General features: G+C 48.3%; 1 protein-coding gene across 2 annotated transcripts in view; it reads left to right on the top strand.

The window, feature by feature from the left end:
* Positions 1–15,680, top strand: part of FAM219A (family with sequence similarity 219 member A) — a 165,314-nt gene extending 149,634 nt beyond the window's left edge. The window contains exons 4-6 of one of the 2 annotated variants that reach the window (XM_063957491.1): positions 5,078–5,158; positions 5,252–5,306; positions 8,129–15,680. In XM_063957491.1, the coding sequence (XP_063813561.1) occupies positions 5,078–5,158; positions 5,252–5,306; positions 8,129–8,284 (292 nt within the window). In that variant the 3' untranslated portion in view covers positions 8,285–15,680. Of the gene's footprint in view, positions 1–5,077; positions 5,159–5,251; positions 5,307–8,125 lie in introns of both variants that reach the window. The other variant, XM_063957490.1, reaches the window with a different exon arrangement.
* The last annotated feature ends 3,773 nt before the right edge of the window (positions 15,681–19,453 follow it).

The raw sequence follows: 19,453 nt of genomic DNA, 5'->3' as shown, positions 1-19,453 counted from the left end.
TTACTAGTGAGTGTTAGGAAGCCTTCCGGTTGCTAGTGGGTCTTGGTAAGCTTGCCGGTTGCTAGTGGGTATTGGTAAGCCTGCCGGTTGCTAGTGAGTGTTAGAAAGCCTGCCGGTTGCTAGTGACTGTTGGTAAGCCTTCCAGTTGCTACTGAGTGTTAAGAAGCCTGACGGTTGCTAGTGACTATTGGTAAACCTGCCAGTTGCTAGTGAGTATTGGTAAGCCTTCTGGTTGCTACTCAGTGTTAAGAAGCCTGCCAGTTGCTAGTGAGTATTGGTAAGTTGGTCGATTGATAGTGAATGTTAGGAATCCTGCCTGTTGCTAGTGAGTATTGCCTGTTGCTACTGAGTATTAATAAGCCTGCCAGTTGCTACTGAGTATTAGTAAGCTTGCCGGTTGCTAGTGAGTATTGGTAAGCCTGCCGGTTGCTACTGAGTGTTAGGAAGCCTGCCGGTTGCTACTGAGTGTTAGGAAGCCTGTTGGTTGCTAGTGAGTGTTAGGAAAACTGTCGGTTGCTAGTGACTGTTGGTAAGCCTTCCAGTTGCTACTGAGTGTTAAGAAGCCTGACGGTTGCTAGTGACTATTGGTAAACTTGCCAGTTGCTAGTGAGTATTGGTAAGCCTTCTGGTTGCTACTCAGTGTTAAGAAGCCTGCCAGTTGCTAGTGAGTATTGGTAAGCTGGTCGATTGATAGTGAATGTTAGGAATCCTGCCTGTTGCTAGTGAGTATTGCCTGTTGCTACTGAGTATTAATAAGCCTGCCAGTTGCTACTGAGTATTAATAAGCTTGCCGGTTGCTAGTGAGTATTGGTAAGCCTGCCGGTTGCTACTGAGTGTTAGGAAGCCTGCCGGTTGTTAGTGACTATTGGTAAGCCTGTTGGTTGCTAGTGAGTGTTAGGAAAACTGTCGGTTGCTAGTGACTGTTGGTAAGCCTGCCGGTTGCTAGTGACTATTGATAAGCCTTCCAGTTGCTACTGAGTGTTAAGAAGCCTGACGGTTGCTAGTGACTATTGGTAAACCTGCCAGTTGCTAGTGAGTATTGGTAAGCCTTCTGGTTGCTACTCAGTGTTAAGAAGCCTGCCAGTTGCTAGTGAGTATTGGTAAGCTGGTCGATTGCTAGTGAATTTTAGAAATCCTGCCTGTTGCTAGTGAGTATTAGTAACCCTGACAGTTGCTACTGAGTATTAATAAGCCTGCCAGTTGCTACGGAGTATTAATAAGCTTGCCGGTTGCTAGTGAGTATTGGTAAGTCTGCCGGTTGCTACTGAGTGTTAGGAAGCCTGCCGGTTGTTAGTGACTATTGGTAAGCCTGTTGGTTGCTAGTGAGCGTTAGGAAAACTGTCGGTTGCTAGTGTCTATTGGTATGCCTGCCGGTTTCTACTGAGTGTTAGGAAGCCTGCCGGTTGCTAGTGACTATTGGTAACCCTGCCGGTTGCTAGTGAGTGTTAGGAAGCCTGCTGGTTAGTATTGGTAAGCATGCCAGTTGCTAGTGAGCATTGGTAAGCCTGCCGGTTTCTAGTGAGTGTTGGTAAGCCTGCCGGTTGCTAGTGAGTATTGGTAAGCCTGCCGGTTGCTATTGAGTATTGGTAAGCCTGCCGGTTGCTATTGAGTGTTGGTAAGCCTGCCGGTTGCTAGTGAGTATTGGTAAGCCTGCCGGTTGCTAGTGAGTATTGGTAAGCCTGCCGGTTGCTAGTGAGTGTTGGTAAGCCTGCCGGTTGCTAGTGAGTGTTGGTAAGCCTGCCGGTTGCTAGTGAGTATTGGTAAGCATGCCAATTGCTAGTGAGCGTTGGTAAGCCTGCCGGTTGCTAGTGAGTATTGCTAAGCTGGTCGGTTGCTATTGAGTGTTGGTAAGCCTGCCGGTTGCTAGTGAGTGTAGGTAAGCCTGCCGGTTGCTAGTGAGTGTTGGTAAGCCTGCCAGTTGCTAGTGAGTGTAGGTAAGCCTGCCGGTTGCTAGTGAGTGTTGGTAAGCCTGCCAGTTGCTAGTGAGTGTTGGTAAGCCTGCCGGTTGCTAGTGAGTGTTGGTAAACCTGCCGGTTGCTAGTGAGTGTAGGTAAGCCTGTCGGTTGCTAGTGAGTGTAGGTAAGCCTGTCAGTTGCTAGTGAGTGTTGGTAAGCCTACCGGTTGCTAGTGAGTGTTGGTAAGCCTACCGGTTGCTAGTGAGTATTGGTAAGCCTGCCGGTTGCTAGTGAGTGTTGGTAAGCCTGCCGGTTGCTAGTGAGTATTGGTAAGCCTGCCGGTCGCTAGTGAGTGTTGGTAAGCCTGCCGGTTGCTAGTGAGTGTAGGTAAGCCTGCCGGTCGCTAGTGAGTGTTGGTAAGGCTGCCGGTCGCTAGTGAGTGTTGGTAAGCCTGCCGGTTGCTAGTGAGTGTTGGTAAGCCTGCCAGTTGCTAGTGAGTGTTGGTAAGCCTGCCGGTTGCTAGTGAGTGTTGGTAAGCCTGCCAGTTGCCAGTGAGCGTTAGGAAAACTGTCGGTTGCTAGTGTCTATTGGTATGCCTGCCGGTTTCTACTGAGTGTTAGGAAGCCTGCCGGTTGCTAGTGACTATTGGTAACCCTGCCGGTTGCTAGTGAGTGTTAGGAAGCCTGCTGGTTAGTATTGGTAAGCATGCCAGTTGCTAGTGAGCGTTGGTAAGCCTGCCGGTTTCTTGTGAGTGTTGGGTAAGCCTGCCGGTTGCTAGTGAGTATTGGTAAGCCTGCCGGTTGCTAGTGAGTGTTAGGAAGCCTGCTGGTTAGTATTGGTAAGCATGCCAATTGCTAGTGAGCGTTGGTAAGCCTGCCGGTTGCTAGTGAGTATTGCTAAGCTGGTCGGTTGCTATTGAGTGTTGGTAAGCCTGCCGGTTGCTAGTGAGTGTAGGTAAGCCTGCCGGTTGCTAGTGAGTGTTGGTAAGCCTGCCGGTTGCTAGTGAGTGTTGGTAAGCCTGCCGGTTGCTAGTGAGTGTTGGTAAGCCTGCCAGTTGCTAGTGAGTGTAGGTAAGCCTGCCGGTTGCTATTGAGTATTGGTAAGCCTGCCGGTTGCTAGTAAGTGTAGGTAAGCCTGTCGGTTCCTAGTGAGTGTTGGTAAGCCTGCCGGTTGCTAGTGAGTTTTGGTAAGCCTGTCGGTTGCTAGTGAGTGTTGGTAAGCCTGCCGGTTGCTAGTGAGTGTTGGTAAGCCTGCCGGTTGCTAGTGAGTGTTGGTAAGCCTGGCGGTCGCTAGTGAGTGTAGGTAAGCCTGCCGGTCGCTAGTGAGTGTTGGTAAGCCTGGCGGTCGCTAGTGAGTGTAGGTAAGCCTGCAGGTCGCTAGTGAGTGTAGGTAAGACTGCCGGTCGCTAGTGAGTGTAGGTAAGACTGCCGGTCGCTAGTGAGTGTAGGTAAGCCTGCCGGTCGCTAGTGAGTGTTGGTAAGGCTGCCGGTCGCTAGTGAATGTTGGTAAGCCTGCCGGTCGCTAGTGAGTGTTGGTAAGCCTGCCAGTTGCTAGTGAGTGTTGGTAAGCCTGCCAGTTGCTAGTGAGTGTTGGTAAGCCTGCCAGTTGCTAGTGAGTGTAGGTAAGCCTGCCGGTCGCTAGTGAGTGTAGGTAAGCCTGCCGGTCGCTAGTGAGTGTTGGTAAGGCTGCCGGTCGCTAGTGAGTGTTGGTAAGGCTGCCGGTCGCTAGTGAGTGTTGGTAAGCCTGCCGGTTGCTAGTGAGTGTTGGTAAGCCTGCCGGTTGCTAGTGAGTGTTGGTAAGCCTGCCAGTTGTTGGTAAGCCTGCCGGTTGCTAGTGAGTGTTGGTAAGCCTGCCGGTCGCTAGTGAGTGTTGGTAAGCCTGCCGGTTGCTAGTGAGTGTTGGTAAGCCTGCCAGTTGCTAGTGAGTGTTGGTAAGCCTGCCAGTTGCTAGTGAGTGTTGGTAAGCCTGCCGGTTGCTAGTGAGTATTGGTAAGCCTGCCGGTTGCTAGTGAGTGTTGGTAAGCCTGCCGGTCGCTAGTGAGTGTTGGTAAGCCTGCCGGTCGCTAGTGAGTTTTGGTAAGCCTGCCAGTTGCTAGTGAGTGTTGGTAAGCCTGCCAGTTGCTAGTGAGTGTTGGTAAGCCTGCCAGTTGCTAGTGAGTATTGGTAAGCCTGTCGGTTGCTAGTGAGTGTTGGTAAGCCTGCCGGTTGCTAGTGAGTGTTGGAAAGCCTGCCGGTTGCTAGTGAGTGTTGGTATGCCTGCCAGTTGCTAGTGAGCGTTGGTAAGCCTGCCGGTTGCTAGTGAGCGTTGGTAAGCCTGCCGGTTGCTAGTGAGTGTTGGTAAGCCTGCCGGTTGCTAGTGAGTGTTGGTAAGCCTGCCGGTTGCTAGTGAGTGTTGGTAAGCCTGCCAGTTGCTAGTGAGTGTTGGTAAGCCTGCCAGTTGCTAGTGAGTGTTGGTAAGCCTGCCGGTTGCTAGTGAGTATTGGTAAGCCTGCCGGTTGCTAGTGAGTGTTGGTAAGCCTGCCGGTTGCTAGTGAGTGTTGGTAAGCCTGCCAGTTGCTAGTGAGTGCTGGTATGCCTGCCAGTTGCTAGTGAGCGTTGGTAAGCCTGCCGGTTGCTAGTGAGTATTGGTAAGCCTGCCAGTTGCTAGTGAGTGTTGGTATGCCTGCCAGTTGCTAGTGAGCGTTGGTAAGCCTGCCGGTTGCTAGTGAGTATTGGTAAGCCTGCCGGTTGCTAGTGAGTGTTATGAAGACTACTGAGTGTTAGGATAATACATACACCCCATTGAGTAATATCTACACCACTCGAGTGATACTGATACTGATACCCCTCTAAGTAGCACCACTACACCTCTGAGTAATAAAGATACCCCTCTATAGTAATACCTACACTCATTAGAGTAATACTTATACCCTACTGAGTAATAATACTGATACCCCTCTAAGTAACACCAATACTCCACTGAGTAACAAAGATACTCCTCTACAGTATTACCTACACCCCTCAGAGTAATATTTATACCCCACTGAGTAATAATACTGATACCCCTCTGAGTGATAACACCAATTCTCCTCTGAGTAGCACACATACCCTTCTATAGTAATACCTACCCCTCAGAGTAATACTTATACCCCTCTAAGTAACAACAATACAAAACAATAATTATATTATTTCTTCACTTTCCAGATTGGTCGTCCCAAACAAAGGTTACTCCTCCCTGGACCAAAGCCCAGATGAGAAACCGCTTGTAGCACTGGACACAGACAGGTAATTATCTCTATCTCTATGTATCTATGCCAGTCTTTCTGTATGTCTGTGACATATGATCTAATGGTTACACCCTTTTCTTCCCCCCACAAGCGATGATGACTTTGATATGTCCAGATACTCGTCCTCAGGGTACTCCTCAGCTGAGGTGAGTAACACACTTCATGTAACAGACAGGGTGAACATATAACATACAGGATGCACATAGAACGTACGGGGTGCACATATAACATACAGGTTGCACATATAACATACATGATGCACATATTACATACAGGATGCACATATAACATACAGGAAGCACATAGAACGTACGGGGTGCACATATCACATACAGGATGCACATATCACATACAGGATGCACATAGAACATACGGGAAGCACATAGAACGTACGGGGTGCACATATCACATACAGGATTCTCATATAACATACAGGATTCACCTAGAACGTACGGGATGCACCTAGAACGTACGGGGTGCACATATAACATACAGGATGCACATATAACATACAGGATGCACATAGAACGTACGGGATGCACATAGAACGTACGGGATGCACATATAACATACAGGATGCACATATAACATACAGGATGCACATAGAACGTATGGGGTGCACATATAACATACAGGATGCACATATAACATACGGGATGCACATAGAACGTATGGGGTGCACATATAACATACAGGATGCACATAGAACGTACGGGATGCACATATAACATACAGGATGCACATATAACATACAGGATGCACATAGAACGTACGGGGTGCACATATAACATACAGGATGCACATATAACATACAGGATGCTCATAGAAAGTACGGGATGCACACAGAACTTACGGGGTGCACATATAACATACAGGATGCACATAGAACGTACGGGATGCACATATAACATACAGGATGTACATATAACATACAGGATGCACATATAACGTACGGGGTGCACATATAACATACAGGATGCACATATAACATACAGGATGTACATAGAACGTACGGGGTGCACATATAACATACAGGATGCACATAGAATGTACGGGATGCACACAGAACTTACGAGGTGCACATATAACATACAGGATGCACATAGAACGTACGGGATGCACATATAACATACAGGATGCACATATAACGTACGGGGTGCACATATAACATACAGGATACACATATAACATACAGGATGTACATAGAACGTACGGGGTGCACATAGAACGTACGGGGTGCACATATAACATACAGGATGCACATATAACATACAGGATGCACATAGAACATACGGGGTACACATAGAATGTACGGGGTGCGCATATAACATACAGGGTGCACATAGAACGTACAGGATGCACATAGAACGTACGGGATGCACATATACCATACTGGATGCACATATAACATACAGGATGCACATATAACATACAGGATGCACATATAACATATACGGGATGCACATAGAACGTACGGGGTGCACATATAACATACAGGATGCACATAGAACGTACGGGATGCACATATAACATACAGGATGCACATATAACATACAGGATGCACATAGAACGTACGGGGTGCACATAGAACGTACAGGATGCACATATAACATACGGGATGCACATAGAACGTACGGGATGCACATAGAACGTACGGGGTGCACATATAACATACAGGATGCACATAGAACGTACGGGGTGTACATATAACATACAGGATGTACATATAACTTACGGGGTGCACATATAACTTACGGGGTGCACATATAATGTACGGGGAGCACATATAACATACAGAATGCACATAGAACATACGGGGTGCACATATAACATACAGGATGCACATATCACATACAGGATTCTCCTACAACATACAGGATGCACATAGAACGTACGGGGTGCACATATAACATACAGGATGCACATATAACATACAGGATGCACATAGAACGTACGGGGTGCACATAGAACGTACGGAGTGCACATAGAACGTACGTGGTGCACATATAATGTACGGGATGCACATAGAACATACAGGATGCACATAGAACGTACGGGGTGCACATATAACATACATGATGCACATATAACATACAGGATGCACGTAGAACGTACGGGATGCACATAAAACGTACGGGGTGCACATATAACATACAGGATGTATATAACTTACGGGGTGCACATATAACTTACGGGGTGCACATAGGAAGTACGGGATGCACATATAACATACAGGATGCACATAGAACGTACGGGGTGCACATAGAACATAAAAGATGCACATAGAACGTACGGGGTGCACATATAACATACAGGATGCACATAGAACATACAGGATGCAGATAGAATGTACGGGGTGCACATATAACATACAGGATGCACATATAACATACAGGATGCACATAGAACATACGGGGTGCACATATACAGGGTACACACATAACATACAGAAGACATAGTCGTCTCCATCTTAGGTGTAATATAAAGCATCTCCCAGTTATTGGGCTGCGCACTTACATAGTTATTCCTGATGGCCATTAAAGTTGCCAGAGGGTTCTCCTATAACATGTAATACAGGAAAAGCATGAAACCATTGGCCCACGTCGCTGCAGCCCGTATGTATCTATTGCGTAAGACGCAATGATGTATCTGCGCAGCCGGTCCTTGTAGCTGGAGTTAGTGGTGGTCTGTGTAGGCTGCAGGGCCGCACCGTCTGAGGGTCTTTACACTGCAGGATCTGTGTCTGTTATCAGACAGTGGGGTCTGTATTGTCGTTACCTGGTATTGTCCTTCCTGAGATCACTGGGAAAAGGAAACGCAGTCGGTGATGCACCGGTTGGCGGCAGCACGTGATTGGCTGGTCCTGTGGCTGGGCTGGTTTGCGCTGTGCAGTTACCCCGCTGACGCCGTCTGTGTAATTTGCGCTCATTATTGTCACTCTGACTATATTTCCTGTCATCTACAGCAGATCAACCAGGACCTGAACATCCAGCTGCTGAAGGACGGCTACCGGTTAGACGAGATCCCAGACGACGAAGATCTGGATCTTATACCCCCAAAATCTGTCAACCCCACCTGCATGTGTTGCCAAGCAACCTCCTCCACCGCCTGCCATATCCAGTAATGAGGGAGGGCCACCTGTTTGTGTATTCCACGATAACTGTAAACCTAACAGCCATTGCTTCCTCCTATGGTAGGACACGCACCTATTTGTGTTCATGGGGCCAGGAGAAACCAAAAAGTCCATTATTTTATCTGATTCCTGCTGTGACGCCATCGGAACAGTGACACAAGGCCTATCCCTTGTCACCAGAGCTGCCAATCAATAATCGCTGGAGAATACACCGATCGCTCTCCAGACAGTCTAGCCGAGACAGAGAGGTGTAGCGGCGGGTGGAGACGTCTCGTGTCTGTAGGTCCCAGGACGTGATGCTGCTTTCCTGTAGATGTCAGGGTAGAATCATGGTAACCTGCCTGGGTTTCCTCCATGTGCCAGAAGAGGAACACGTGTTTAGCAATATCATGTAGCATTAGACGAGGAAGAGGATCTGTATGTGTCTCACCCTCCATGTTCTGTGTAAGAGCGCCGAGCCCCGCCTCGGCCGCGTCACGCTACATAATTACTGATCTATTGTGCGCCATCCGCTGTAGTGGCAAATGCATCCATGTTACATCACTCTGGACATTATGGCCCAAATATTATATGCCTTAACAAGAGATAAAGTGGAGACGGAGAAAGAGAGATAAAGTACCAGCCAATCAGCTCTTCGCTGTCATTTTTCAAACAGCCTGTGAGGAGCTGATTGGCTGGTCAGTTATTTCTCTTTATCCGTCTCCACTTTATGTCTTGTTAAGGCTTCATACATTTGGGCCATTGTGTGGAACCCTCAGATGTGGTGATGATGTTGTCACCTCCCACAAGTGGTCACATTACCTCCTGATAAGCCACAGTCCACCCAGTGTGTATGATGTTCAGGCTGGTACACCACGTGTAATGTGCGTCTGTAGCGATGGGGAATACACGGTTTAGCCCCCCCCCATAATCCATTCCTTATTCGGTTTCTTCTGTCTCCGTGTTTTATTTCCATATTTAATAGAGACGGCGCCCCCCATTCGTCTACCCTGTCTGAGGGGAAAATGCCAGGTACTCTGTCGGTCATCGTCCCCCTCCGCTGTCCCATGCATCACTCGTCCTCATGCGGTACAGTATGAAGCACCCACCCCATTGCTGGGAGAGAGGGTCCCAGGGTGGAAGGGAGACGGCTCCTCTCTAGGCTCTCTGAGGAACGTAGGGTTTGCGCGCTGAATGCGTTACCGGTGTATACAGCTAAGTGCGGCTGCTGTGACGATGGGTAATAATGCGTATCCTGTAATTACACACCCAGCTCCCATGTGATACAGTCCCGTGTAGCTTCCTCACAGGACAGGACGGCCCCATGTAGGTGGGGCTCATGAACAGACCGAGTCCTGTAAGGATCAATAGGTATAGTATGTAATATGCCCCCAAGACCGTATGTTGTGTCTACACAATGGCCGCTGTCATGTCGTACGTACATAGGTGATGGTTATTGCACGCTGAGTTATATCGCACTCAGGGACTGTGGACAAAGACACGGAGAACATCTGCCCCTATTTCCCTTTAGTTTATACCTGGGATTTGCCTCCATGTACAGTATGTACTAACAGATAGTGCAGGCCCAACCGCTGAGCGCTTTGCAAGCCGCCCACCCCTGTCTGTCAGATCACCACCTCAGTTCTCTTTCTAACTCACCGTAAGTGCGACATTACACCGCAGGACGGGCCCGGTTACTGCACCAGATCTGACCCCTGGCTGCACATCTGCTACTGACGGGTGAAATTCTGCGTTCCCCCCTCCATATAGATGCTTCCGGTCCACCCCTCTGTTGCGTTACAATCATCCTGTTCCACCAAATGAAATCCTGTTTCCGGTTGTTTTCACGCCGCCCATCCCTACCCTCTTAGAACCTCCACGGCTTGGCGGAAATCCTGCCGCTCATCAGCAAACAGACGATGTATCGCCCGCACTGCGCAGTGGTCCTGTGCGTCATGAATAACCTTGTGATATTTACCGCCCTCTGGTCCTTACACTTTTATAACCTGCAGGTGTCGCTGCTGCCAATCTCCGGGAGGGTTAGTCGGTGACTAAAAGCTCTCACTGTACAACATACTAGGTAGAAGCCTCAGGACCGGACTCTGTACAGTGCGGACAGTGTCACTTTCATTGTAGTTTAGCTCTGTTTCCTTTTACAAAGTATTCAATGTATGGCCATAATTTCCACTGCTAGCGTGCAGTTCCCAGGTAGCGTAACCTGCAGTGTGGCATTATGGGTGGTGATTCTCATTCCATAAGGAAATAGTGATTTTGTCAGTCTGTAATTTCCAGGGGACATCTGGGCTGGTGATAATATACAGATGGAGCCATGCTCATCTTGGCCTCTCTGCTGCGCCAAGGTTTATTAGCATAAGTGTTTCATCTATTGTTCTCAGCTGCAATACAATACAGAGAAAACAATACGGCAGAGGGTTAAGTCATTACAGGAGGGGAATAAGTCCGACTGCCCTGGCTTAATTACTCCTATTAAAGGGATAGATGAGCAGGGCTCCACCTGTATCACAGTGTAGCTCTTTGCACATGAGGCGGAAGATTCAGCACTAAGGAAGGAGAACAGCTCCCTCTTACTGCATGTCCTAGAGCTGCCACCAGGGGGTGACGCTGCGTCCTTTTCTACTGGAGTACATTACCCCCAACTATTCCTTTGCGGCATTTCTTGCGGCAGTGGATGTGACGGTGTGCATTCGCAGATGTCAGTCCCTGCGCAATCTCGCAGGCCGCCAAATCCACCCTGAGAGCTTCAGCGGCTTCCTCTAGCCAGATGTATGGGGGCAGAGCCGTCCTTCCAATAGCCAGTGACTACACACACAGGGTCCGGGTTAGGGAGTAGCCGTTATTGGACGGAACGGAGAAGAGTTTTGATATATTTATTGATAAATAGCTCATTATAACGTGGTTGGCACAGAAACAAATAGGTGACATTATGTGACGTAATTCTGAATACCGTGAGTTATTGACCATGTATACAATTATTTTCCCCTATGGAATGTATATAGCTGCTAAGGGGATCTTTCTTACGTAGGGGATACAAGTATACATGTCCGGCGGTGAATTGTGGAATATATATATATATTTGTGTTATATAGTTGTGTTGCAGGATCGCACATTGAAGTGAACACTGGTCACAACATAACGTGTCGCAGGGGTGTGTGTGATGTCCTGGGTTTGCACTTGTCGGGTGTTAGTTGTTATTATTATTTATTAATAATCCGTATCAGAGTTTTGCACATTCGCTGCTCTCGGATTGCAGGTTAGTCTGAGTAGTGCATACGGTAGCCTGCTATGTATCTGTGAGCCCCGAGACGGGGGAACGCTAACCGTAGGTAGATTGTTGTTATAGGTTCATGCTGCACAGTGCCATATTTCACAGGATGTTCATCTTTAATGTGATAATTAGATGGAAGTTGTTCCAGTGACTGGAGTCTTGGAATACAGGGAAAGTCCAGTCAGTCATAAATTGGCTGGATTGATTTTGGGGTTTGCATGGCGTAGTGTTAGTGTCATATACAGAGGCGCCTTCTTTTTATCCATCAGTGAGTCAGAGTCTCGTGCTACAATCCTGCCGTTCCAGGTGTCCCTGGGAGGGAATCTCTGGTAATGAGACAGCAAAGAGACCATATCCGGTTCTGATGTCATGGTGGTAGGATCAGGATGAGTGTCAGACAGGGGAGACATTACTCCTGTCACTCTCAGCATATGGCTGCTGGGATATAAGCCACGTCGTCTTCTTTGTTTCTTCTATACATAGGATTTTAATAAATCTCCCAATGTGGTTTACCTAATGAAAGCCGGTCCATTTCCCGGGAGTCCAGAGGCGTAAAACTCTGTTGTCTGGATGTGAGGATCTCATTGGTAGTGTCATTACTTATAGAATTCAGCTGTCGGAGCGGGTTACACTTGTACATCAGTCATTTAAGAGTTGTTTTCAGATGTAGGAGTAAATCTCCTGCCTCACACCATGGTCCCATGCCCATTCGTTACCCCTGCCCGAGCTCTCATTCCCATTCTTACCCCCTCCTGAGCTCTCATTCCCATACCTTCCCCCTACCCGAGCTCTCGTTCCCATTTCTTACCCCCACCCGAGCTCTCATTCCCATACCTTACCCCTACCCGAGCTCTCATTCCCATTCCTTACCCCCACCCGAGCTCTCATTCCCATACCTTACCCCCTCAGCTCTCATTCCCATACCTTACCCCTACCCGAGCTCTCATTCCCATACCTTACCCCCTCAGCTCTCATTCCCATACCTTACCCCTACCCGAGCTCTCATTCCCAATACTTACCCCTACCCGAGCTCTTGTTCCCATTCCTTACCCCCACCCAAGCTCTCATTCCCATTCCTTACCCCCACCCAAGCTCTCGTTCCCATTCCTTACCCCTACCCGAGCTCTCATTCCCATTCCTTACCCCTACCCGAGCTCTCATTCCCATTCCTTACCCCTACCCGAGCTCTCATTCCCAATACTTACCCCCACCCGAGCTCTCATTCCCAATACTTACCCCCACCCGAGCTCTTGTTCGCATTCCTTACCCCCACCCAAGCTCTCATTCCCAATACTTAACCCCACCCGAGCTCTCGTTCCCATTCCTTACCCCCACCCAAGCTCTCATTCCCAATACTTACCCCCACCCGAGCTCTCGTTCCCATTCCTTACCCCTACCCGAGCTCTCATTCCCATACCTTACCCCTACCCGAGCTCTCATTCCCAATACTTACCCCCACCCGAGCTCTTGTTCGCATTCCTTACCCCCACCCAAGCTCTTGTTCCCATTCCTTACCCCTACCCGAGCTCTCGTTCCCATTCCTTACCCCCACCCAAGCTCTCATTCCCAATACTTACCCCCACCCGAGCTCTCATTCCCATTCCTTACCCCCACCCGAGCTCTTGTTCCCATTCCTTACCCCCACCCAAGCTCTCATTCCCAATACTTACCCCCACCCGAGCTCTCATTCCCATTCCTTACCCCCACCCGAGCTCTCATTCCCATTCCTTACCCCCACCCGAGCTCTCATTCCCATTCCTTACCCCCACCCGAGCTCTCATTCCCAATCCTTACCCCCACCCAAGCTCTCATTCCCATTCCTTACCCCCACCCGAGCTCTCATTCCCAATACTTACCCCCACCCGAGCTCTCATTCCCATTCCTTACCCCCACCCGAGCTCTCATTCCCATTCCTTACCCCTACCCGAGCTCTCGTTCCCATTCCTTACCCCCACCCAAGCTCTCATTCCCAATACTTACCCCCACCCGAGCTCTCATTCCCAATCCTTACCCCCACCCGAGCTCTCATTCCCATTCCTTACCCCCACCCGAGCTCTCATTCCCATTCCTTACCCCCACCCGAGCTCTCATTCCCAATACTTACCCCCACCCGAGCTCTCATTCCCATACCTTACCCCTACCCGAGCTCTCATTCCCAATACTTACCCCTACCCGAGCTCTCATTCCCATTCCTTACCCCCCGCCCGAGGTCTCATTGGGAAGATCTGATGCTTCCAGTTCAGATTATTTATAAACTACAAAACATGAGGAGCCGCCATTCTCTTTTATTTGCGCCTATTTGTCCGCTTCTGTGTTTTAACGTCTGCGCTACTTCCTGGCCCCTGTGAGACATCAGGATCCACAAGGGGGTGTTGGGGCTTTTTTATAAAGTGCGGTACCTTTGTATGCCTGAATGTTCTTAGCACATTAGCTGCAATGCACATAAATGTGTTTCTCTGTATAACGCAGATCCGCTACGTGCCGGGGCAACCGAATCCCGGAGGTGGCAGAGAAACTAAAGAGAGTTATATAGGCTGAAAATGCACAACCCCCCCACCACCACCACGCCACCGCACCAAATCTCAGCGCTGACCTCACCATTCCGTAACTAACTCTCGTGTTATCATACAGATGTCGTGCGCGCTGAGTCTCCGCACCGTGCGGCACCTGTATAGATGAGTGATTGCAGCCATATTGTAGTGATCCCAGACCTCGCACAGACTGAGGGCCTGATCCAGAGATGGACGCACTGTAGATTTAATACGCAGTGGAACGTTTGCCTCTTCTGGCGGCCATGCTGCACGTCTACAGGTTACTCTGCAGGTCCATGTCTCACCGCTGTGCGTCCAGCAGTTGCTTTTCTGTACGCGAGTGGCGTTGGACGACTCAGTACAAATCCCGGTGGCTGCGACATGCGCCTGTTTTCGCACACGCCCGATGCGTACTGATTTGCGCACATCCCTGAATCGGGCACAGAGACAGGATGAGACTTGGCATGATTGGGAAGCCCTGTGTTGCGTACCCACGGGCAGCCTGTAGCTCTCTCTCCATCTGCTGTGAAACTACAAGTCCCAGCATGGCTAGCAGATCAGACCTTCTATTGCCAAACACTATAGAAGCTGTTTCCGGTTCCTTGTGTAATCTGTTATCTGTAGAACATATACATAAAGGTAATACTGTACTAACTGGTTTATTTACATGGTCACTTATGAGCCCGCTAACCGGCGGAGTCTGACGTGAGGTAGTTACAGCGCCCTCTGCAGGTCAGTGACGGGTCTACACTGGAATCAGTCCATTCTTCTTACATGCACATCGACCTTATATCTCCACAAGGGATTATCTGCATAGTTATCCAGCCTCAGAGTCGCCCTTGTATAAATATTATATTCCTTATTGTGATTGTCACGCTGGCTCGTTACTCTACTGGGATATTATCGCTTCCTTCTCATTTTACAATAACACGTTCTAGAAACCAGTAAGGATCTGTATATTGTATGTTGTTATATTCTTACAAGATGTTACACTGTATCACACAGGAGGGGGTCACAGCTGGAGACTGCGTCTTATTCTCTTCCAGCTTGTAACGCCATAGCAAATGTATCATTGGCCGCAGCCCGGACAGGACGGCTCGCACCTGCAGCCACTATATGGCTTCTCCCTCTGCGCGGTTCGTTTATGCCGCCATGAATGCGGGTGTAAATATTTTGGCCGGCCAGTATACACCAGGTGTCTTTGCTATTAACCCAGCGTCCGCCTATGACCATCCCTGAGATTACGTATTGCTGTATACATTGCTCATGTAGGATATTGACGTATCCAAAGCATCGCCACAAAACACTGGACGCCCCTTCCCGGGTCTGTGGGGTAACCCCACTCACCCAGTGGAGCGACGCATTTGCTGATTGCATTACATGACCTGTGGCACAAGATAGAGTAAATTAAATGTCATTTTTATTTCTTTATTTTTTTATGTACTATTTATTTGACAGCGGGATGTGTGTTCTTCTGTTGACATATGTAAACATGTATAATATTATTTTTTAACATTTCCATTGCAGTATTTATTAATGTTACTGGTGTGTGTAGTGTAACATGACAATATTAAAAGCATATGTATGAAAACCTGCGTCTGGTCTCATCTGTCATCCGGTGTTTGTTATATCAGTGTACACTGCAGGTCCAGCACTCCTAGAAACAGACGTGTGATAGGCATGTAACAGATACAGGCGTGACCTCATACACTGTGGCTTCAGTCATGCCAAACAGCCCCACTCGCCGCGTCAGGTCCCCGGCCACTCAGAAACACAGTGCGTCTTACTAGCATGAATAAATCAACTGGGAACAATAAACCAACGTGCCCTGGACCAGAACGTGCCCTGGACCAGAACGTGCCCTGGCCTAGAACGTGTCCTGGCCTAGAACGTGTCCTGGCCTAGAACGTGTCCTGGACTAGAACGTGCCCTGGACCAGAACATCCCCTGGTCTAGAAATGTCCCCTGGACGAGAACCTTAGGAATGTTGGGGACCAGCTTGCTTAGGTCACATGGCCGTGGTAGGTGGGCCCATATTTTTCTGGCCAAAAATGATGCTCAGAACCTTTTACCCCATGTTAAATTGCAGTGCTCATTAGAATGATTCAGATTGCCAGTGTTCTTAAGCCGGGTACACACCAGGTGATTAATCGGACAATATATTGTTGTGGATCGGAATGAGATATCGGCCACACCGCTCAGTGTGTACTTGCGGGTCGTTCCCTGGATCACCCCATCGGGCGTGCTGGATGCCCAGTCAGACGACCCAGGTAGTGGTGGCATACATTTTAAATACAGAGGTGAGCCAGACATCAAGCCGTCATCCAGTGCATGGTTTAGTGTGTACCCAGTGTTAGTGATCAGAGTGCGCCCCCCATGTGCTACTTACAGTAGCTGCACCAAAACACTAATCCTGAGACTCTATCACACTACAGTATAAGAGAAATAAGTCACAAACTTGTGGAATAAGTACACACGGCAGCAAAACACAGGTCCTAGGAGTGACCCGCACCCGGCTTGTCATAATCTGCCACTTTATAGCAATTCCTTTGCTACTAAAACACTGATCCTGAGAATCTCACTCTACAGTATAAGAGAAATAACTAACAAACTTGTGGAATAAGTACACACGGCAGCAAAACGCAGGTTATAGGAGTGACCCGCACCAGGAGTATCATGTATACTCTGCCACTTTATAGCAATTCCTTTGCTACTAAAACACTAATCCTAAGTAACTATTCTCTAAGGACCTGATTCTGTCACTGCTGCAGCTTTGTATACAGCGGAATCGAGAATATATACTAATGCCGCACCCGCTGTCTACCCAGCACTGGTCACACCGTCCGGCCTCTGAGCAACCATGTCTGTTGTAACTAAGCCGCCGGAGCCTTTACAACAGTCGCAGTCTTATAGCCACTAGCTCGCTTTCTGGCACAGCGCAGCACCAAGATTATCTTCTAACTGCGCCAACATTGCGTCCACCTCTGCCCCTAGATGTGGCCTAAGATTAAAATTTGAGGAAAAAGTGCAGAGAACAGAAACCACGCCATATGGAAAGTGTATGAGGACACATCTGTAGTCCGACTGAGGTGTTTATAGCCCTGGGGAGATCATTAAAACCCCCAAGAGATATTTAAAGCCCGAGCTATATGATCAGATCTCGGGGAAAGTCATTAGAACCCAGTTGAGGTGTTATAGCCAAGAAAAGGCTTGCCCCCAGCGCACTGTAATAAGCTCTGCACTCTCCATGATAATACAATGCAGAAGACTCGGTTACACACACGTGCAAATAAATAAGCCAGCCGCCACATCAATGAGAAGAAATGATAACTTCAGCCAATGAAATGGTCCAACAGAGGTTGCAGCTCGAAGCTTTGTAATTCATCCAAGAAGTTCATAGAAGTTAGCAGGATCAGATGGGGGAAAGGAGGTCAGTGCTTCTCAAACTAGTAGTCTGAAGACGTGTTTTACCAAATCAAGAGGAAAATGAATATAGTGAGCACTGAGTGGGTCAAAAAACATACACCTGGGGCGGGATGTAATAGAGTCCGAGATTGCTGGACATGCGGGATGCCGGCTAAACTCGGATGTTTTTTTTAAAGGGGCAACCATGTACAAGTCATGGCCTGGGAAACTCGCACTCTATTAAATCCCGTCCTCAGGGTGATACATTCTCACCTGAGTGTACTGGAGCCTTTGGCCGGTGATTGCGGATTGCAGTGATTGGTGTCGCACCCTCTGGCAGATGTCCCCCCTGGATATTCAGAGAGGGTTACAGAATAAGGACCAAATAAATGCTGCAAGATCATACTCACCCTTTATAAATGTGCTATTCACCCTGGACATTCATTTATAATAACAATGTCCGTTTAATAATAATGAATTAAAGTCCTGTTATCTCATTACAGAGAGGTATAAAGACTAACATAATATAAAGTGCTAGGTGTACTGAAAGATGTCCGGGAGTCCTGTTATACTGGGAGATGTCTGGGAATCCTGTTATACTAAAAGATGTCCGGGAATCCTGTTATACTGGGAGATTTCTGGGGAATCCTGTTATAGTGGGAGATGTCTGGGAATCCTGTTATACTGGGAGATGTCTGGGGGAATCCTGTTATACTGGGAGATGTCTGGGGGAATCCTGTTATACTAGGAGATGTCTGGGAATCCTGTTATACTGGGAGATGTCTGGGAATCCTGTTATACTGGGAGATTTCTGGGGAATCCTGTTATACTGGGAGATGTCTGGGAATCCTGCTATACTGGGAGATGTCTGGGGAATCCTGTTATACTGGGAGATTTCTGGGGAATCCTGTTATACTGGGAGATGTCTGGGAATCCTGTCATACTGGGAGATGTCTGGGGGAATCCTGTTATACTGGGAGATGTCTGGGAATCCTGTTATACTGGGAGATGTCCGGGGTATTCCTGTTATACTGGGAGATGTCTGGGAATCCTGTTATACTGGGAGATGTCTGGGGGAATCCTGTTATACTGGGAGATGTCCGGGAATCCTGTTATACTGGGAGATGTCTGGGAATCCTGTTATACTGGGAGATGTCTGGGGAATCCTGTTATACTGGGATATGTCTGGGGAATCCTGTTATACTGGGAGATTTCTGGGGAATCCTGTTATACTGGGAGATGTCTGGGAATCCTGTCATACTGGGAGATGTCTGGGGGAATCCTGTTATACTGGGAGATGTCTGGGAATCCTGTTATACTGGGAGATGTCCGGGGTATTCCTGTTATAATGGGAGATGTCTGGGAATCCTGTTATACTGGGAGATGTCTGGGAATCCTGTTATACTGGGAGATGTCCGAGAGTCCTGTTATAATGGGAGATGTCTGGGAATCCTGTTATACTGGGAGATGTCCGGGAATCCTGTTATACTGGGAGATGTCTGGGAATCCTATTATACTGGGAGATATATGGGAATCCTGTTATACTGGGAGATGTCTGGGAATCCTATTATACTGGGAGATGTCCGGGAATTCTGTTATACTGGGAGATGTCTGGGAATCCTATTATACTGGGAGATATATGGGAATCCTGTTATACTGGGAGATGTCTGGGAATCCTATTATACTGGGAGATGTCTGGGAGTCCTGTTATAATGGGAGATGTCCGGGAGTCCTGTTATAATGGGAGATGTCTGGGAATCCTATTATACTGGGAGATGTCCGAGAGTCCTGTTATAAAGGGAGATGTCCGGGAATCCTATTACACTGGGAGATGTCTGGGAATCCTTTTATACTGGGAGATGTCCGGGGGAATCCTGTTATACTGGGAGATGTCTGGGAATCCTGTTATACTGGGAGATGTCCGGGGGAATCCTGTTATACTGGGAGATGTCCGGGAAT

This window comes from Pseudophryne corroboree, chromosome 1, assembly GCF_028390025.1.
Source record: "Pseudophryne corroboree isolate aPseCor3 chromosome 1, aPseCor3.hap2, whole genome shotgun sequence".
Lineage (NCBI taxonomy): Eukaryota > Metazoa > Chordata > Amphibia > Anura > Myobatrachidae > Pseudophryne > Pseudophryne corroboree.
This window is presented reverse-complemented; position numbering and strand designations above follow the sequence as displayed.